This window comes from Corylus avellana, chromosome ca3 (assembly GCF_901000735.1).
Source record: "Corylus avellana chromosome ca3, CavTom2PMs-1.0".
In the NCBI taxonomy this organism is placed as follows: Eukaryota; Viridiplantae; Streptophyta; class Magnoliopsida; order Fagales; family Betulaceae; genus Corylus; species Corylus avellana.
The window spans coordinates 15,621,481-15,626,850 of NC_081543.1; the positions used below are offsets into that span (position 1 = coordinate 15,621,481).

Genomic DNA, 5,370 nt, shown 5'->3' on the forward strand with positions numbered 1-5,370 from the left:
TTGGTTGGACACCCAAATGATCGAGGAAAGTTTGGTATTCTTTCTTTCTTTTTATTTTCAGCACTTTATTTTGATTTCTTTTCCTTTTTGTCATTTCATTTTGTGTCATTTTCTTTTTATTTCTATCAGCAATTAATCTTTTGATATTTGTTTCTATGAGAAAATATTGCTGCTAGATTTTGACAGGTGTTTTGGTGTTCAAGTTTAGGGGACGCCCTGGCCTTTGCACACTCGAGTTTCCGCATCCTACGGTATTGTGTCTCTTGCTACATTGGGGACAATGTGTCATTTAAGTTTGGGGGTGTGGACAAACACATTGTCTTTTTATTTGTTTGTGTCTTTTTGTTTGTTTTTATCTGTTTGTTTTGTTTAAAAAAAAAAATTGTGCTATGTTGTTGATTGGTCATGAGTTACATCATAACTGTGGTTTGCATGTCATTAGTGTGTTTAACTTTTTGAACACTACATGTCATTAGAAATCTGAGTCCTTTGACTCATTCGGTGGATTAGAGAGACTTCACATGTCTGAGTTGATTATCACAAGCACACTAGCATAAAGTTTGTGAGGTATGAGATTTGGATTGATTAGGGTGTGCCTTGTGATTTGTAGGATGAAGTGTTGATGAAACCATGGCTTGAAGATAAAAAATTAAAAAAAAAAAAAAAATTGTCATCATCAGTTTGAGCTTTTCATTGAGTAATCAGATTTCATGCCTCACTAAGCATTGAGTGTTCACGTAAAAAGATGAGAAATTCAACTTGGTTGACTGTATGACTAGTTTGGCTTCGTAGCCTTTTTGACTTGAGTAATTAAGCCTTAGGGGTGTTTTACATCTAGTGCCCTAAAACCATCTGGTTTGGGAGTCACTGGCCCAATACTCGTTACATAGGTCAATTAGAAAGCTTAAGGGAGCCGAACATTGCACAGCCTACACAAAAAAAATGAAAAATATATATATATATATATATATATAAAATGCATGTCTTGATCTAAGCCTTTAGTGTTTTCATTTGTGTAAATTCCTATGAATTTTGAGGTACACCAAACTTTGAGAAAAATTGAAGCCTCTTAACTTTGTGTTAGTCTCACTTTGCACATTTGGAGCTTGTGTTGTCTCAAATTTCCACCTTTGAGTTGAATGATTTGTGGTTGGCTTGATTTGATTGTGGTGTTTACTTTGTTAAACCTGCTCATGATATGAGAACCATATGTTTGTATGAAAATTGTGTCTGTCAATGACATAGTGCTAAAAATGTTTGTGGGTATCATTTCTATTAAACCCTCACGAGACTTCACTCGTCCTCTAGGGATGCCTAGGGGTTTAAAAGGCTTGTTGCATACGCTAAATGCAATCGTACATCCCACGAAAGAAGGATTTATCTTTTGTTTTCTGTTTTTCCATTCTTGTTTTTAGTTTTGTATTGCTAAGGGACTAGCAATATGTAAGTTTGGGGGTGTGTTAAGTGCTAGAATATTCATATTTTCAGCCATTAACTTGCAAGTTTTAATCCTTTAGTTTTGGTTAATTAGGTCATTTTACTTCCTTTTTGTATTTTCTTTGTTTTATAGGCTTTTGGAAGAAAATAAAGCGTTTCTGGAAAAATTCCAAGCTTAAAGGGCAAATTGGGAAGATCTAGAAGATATGATTAAGCTTAACCAATCATGGTTAAATTTTAATCAAATAAAGGAAAGGATTAATTCGGAATTTCTCAATTTGAAGTCAAATCGGATTGGATGCAAAATTGGATTCTGAATACGTCTCGGTATTTTGGCCATAACTTTCAGCTCAAATATTCGATTGAGGTGATTCAAGCGGCATTGGAAAGATAACTCAAACCTATACAATTCATTGTGAAATAGCATTTTCCCAATTCGGAGTTCCGCAAGGCCAAACTCACGCCGCAAGATAGGACCGCAATTCTGGGCGAATCCTATTCCGATTTGGGCTTAGGTTTTCTTTAACCTAATTGGGCTTGGACTTAAATCTCCGAAATTCCTAGGATTACTAGGGCTTCTAGGACTTTCCTAAGCCCTATAAATAGACCTCTAAGCCTCACAATTGAGGGGGATCAGAAGAAGATGCGCCGGGGGCGCTGTTCTTGGTTGCTTTCCGTGTTTTCTGGGTTTTTGTAGCTTGGAATTCGAATTCTTTTGTAAGTTTTTAATTTTAATGAAGTAATTTAGTTTCTTTATGATTTCTTTTGTCATGAGAGGCTAATTCTTCAACTAAGGTTGAAGATGAAGCCTCACCATTGATTAGTTTTATATTTTTATGTTTCGTTCGTACAAATCCGTCGTTTAATGTAATGTATGTTCGTTTCAGTTCAATTGTGTGACAAAATTGTGATTGATTGTTGTTTATAAATCGTGAAAATGTTGGATATTCATTGTGTTTCATCCAACGGATACATCGAATGATTTGATTGAGACTTATATCCATTGTGATTTACGGATACAATGGATGATTTGATCTCAATTGGATATTCGTTGTGATTTGTAATAGAGATGGATTCATCGAATGATTCAATTGGTTTATAAAAAAACAATAGAACATATATAGGGTTTAATTGTTTGTCGGATGCATGAATGAAAACATAAGAATGTATGCTTTGATTTGGTGAGGTGAATTCTAAAACCTTAGTCGTTTATCTTTTGATTATTTTTATTTTATTTAGTTTATGTTAGTTTATTTTCAAAATCAAAATCATTCGGAACTAGGTTAAGATATAATTGATTTAGATAGAAATTAAATTTCACAAACACAATTCCCTGTGGATCGACCTCGCACTTGCACACACACTATATTGCACACGACTCGTGCGCTTGCGAGTACAATTAAATTTGTACATTACTGATATTTTACTACTGGCCCATTGGGTGTAATTAATTTATGTAGGCTTGGGGACAAATAAGTTGTGGGGGGTATTTTGGGGTTTTCCAAAATACTTACAATTAGGGTTTTCCTATCAATATGTTATGTTGTAACTATAAATCATTGAATAGTAAAATATAGCCGCAATCTCTCCTGTGGACATAGGCACATTGCCGAACCACGTAAGTTTGTGTCTCGACTCTCTCTTGATCTCTCTCTTTTCGATTCCATATTATTCATCATCGTTGTGCACGGTAACAACCTCAGATCTCACCCATGTAAACACTTAATTTATGGGATAGATCTGCTCTTGGTAAACTAGATCTAACAGATCAGTTGATCATATGCTTACAATAAAATTTTTTATTTACCCGGCTGTGAGAGATAAGCCCTCGCACAAAAAATTATCCGTCTTCAACTCGAAAGCTAGAACAACATAAACAAACAAAAAATAAAAAACCAGAAACAGCAGCAGCAGGCTCACACAAAAGCTCGTGAGAATCACGCGATCCATGCTCCAGCGCGTTCAAACCACAACCGTCGCATGTTGACTAGAGGGAAAATGTTTGTTGTCTATAGGACTCATTGGCACCGAGGAAGAATGTGTAATGATACATATAGGACTTGGACTGGCAGCGAAAACATAGATCTGCTTCAGAAAAAACCGATCTAAGACTTGTAAAAACCAACAAAGCCAAAAGATCAGGGAGAAAAACGAACGGCAAGCTGGAGTCTAAACAAAAATAAGGAAAAAGGGGAAGGAAACCATTCTTCCTCCCTTTTGAATTGCATTCAATTAGTTTTATTAGTTTTGTAATTAAACTAATGCATATCACTAATTATTATACATTAGTTATATTAGGCTTCGTTTACTTCAACGTAAAATGGTTTCCGTCGGAAAATATTTTAAGGGAAGCTATTTTCCCTGAAAATGTTTTCTGTCGAAAACATGTTACGACGTTTATCTCGCGCACAAAAAATAAATTTTTTTAATATATATATATATATATTTCCAATAAGGCCCCCACTGGGACATCGTCGGGACCTGCCCGGGACTTGACCGGGACCCGCTTGGGACTTGCCCGGGACCCTGCCGAGACCTACCTAGGACCCCGTCGGGACCTACCTAGGACTTGACCGGGACCCGGCCAGGACTTGATCGGGACCTCGCCCATACCCAGTCGGAGCATGCCCGAAAACCTGCTCGGACCCGCGTGGGACTTTCTTGAGACCCCGCCAGGACCTGCCCGGGACTTGACCGGGACCCCACCGGGACTTGACCGGTAATCGCTCTGGAATTGCCCTGGACCTGACTGGGACCCTCCCAGGACTTGATCGGGACCCGTCTGGGCAAGTCCCAGGCAGGGTCATGGACAAGTCTCGGGCGGGTCCTAGGCAAGTCCCAGCGGGTTCCAGGTAAAGTCCCGTGTAGGTCTCGAGCGAGTCCCAGTCAAGTCCCGGGCGGGTCCCAAGCAGGTCCCGGTCTAATCCCGGTCAAGTCCCGGGCGGGTCCTAATCAGGTCCTAGATGGGTCCCGGGCAGGTCCCGGTCAAGTCCTGGGCGGGTCCCTGTCAGGTCCTGGGCAAGTCCCGGGTAGGTCCAGTCAAGTCCTGGGCAGGTGCCGGCCATGTCCCAGGCGGGTCCCGGTCATGTTCCAGTCAGGTCCCGGGCGGGTCTCGGGCATGTCTTGGGCGGGTCCTGGGCAAGTCCCGGACGGGTCTCGGTCAAGTCCTGGCAGGGTCCCAGTCAAGTCCTGGGCAAGTCTCTGCGGGGTCCCGAGTGGGTCCTAGGCGGGTCCCGGGCAGGTCCTGGTCATGTCCCGGGCAAGTCCTGGGCACGTGCCGGTCCGGTCCCGGTCAAGTCCAGGGCGAGTCCCGGGCAAGTACCAGATTGGTCCTGGTCGGGTCTCGAGTGGGTTTTTGGCAGGTCCGGGCGGGTCCCGTTCAAGTCCAGTCTGGTCCCGGGTAGGTCTTGGTGCGGTCCCAAGCGGGTACTGGGTGAGTTCTGGTCAAGTCCCGAGTGGGTCCTGGGCAAGTCCCGGCGAGATTCTAGGAGGGTCTTGGCAAGATCCTTCGATTTAAGAATGAGATGCTCACAGCCGGAAAATTAAAGAAGAATTTTCGGTTAAGGCTCCGTTTACTTCGACGTAAATGATTTCCAGAAAATGATTTCCGTATTTTACGGTGTTTACTTCGACGTAAAATAGTGGTCAACGGAAAATATTTTCCTTTTGACCGAAAATTCTTCTTTAATTTTCGGAAAATTGTTTACGATTTTGAAAACCGTAAACCATTTTCCGACTATGAGCATCTCATTCTTAAATTGATGGACCTTGCCAAGACCAGCCCAGAACTTCGCCAGGACTTGACCGGGACCTGCCTAGGACCCGCGCGGGACCTACCCAGGATTTGACTGGGACCCGCCCAGGACTTGCCCGGGACCTAACCAGGACCCGCCCGGGACCTGCCCGGGACTTGAGCGGGACCCGCCCGAGACT

General features: G+C 42.0%; 1 protein-coding gene across 1 annotated transcript in view; it reads right to left on the minus strand.

Annotated features, from left to right (window-relative positions):
• Positions 1-4,685: 4,685 nt before the first annotated feature.
• LOC132174181 (uncharacterized) overlaps positions 4,686-5,370 on the minus strand; it is a 3,891-nt gene continuing 3,206 nt past the window's right edge. Inside the window, exon 3 of the mRNA XM_059585873.1 lies at positions 4,686-4,943. Coding sequence (XP_059441856.1) covers positions 4,686-4,943 — 258 coding nt within the window. The remainder of the gene's footprint in view (positions 4,944-5,370) is intronic.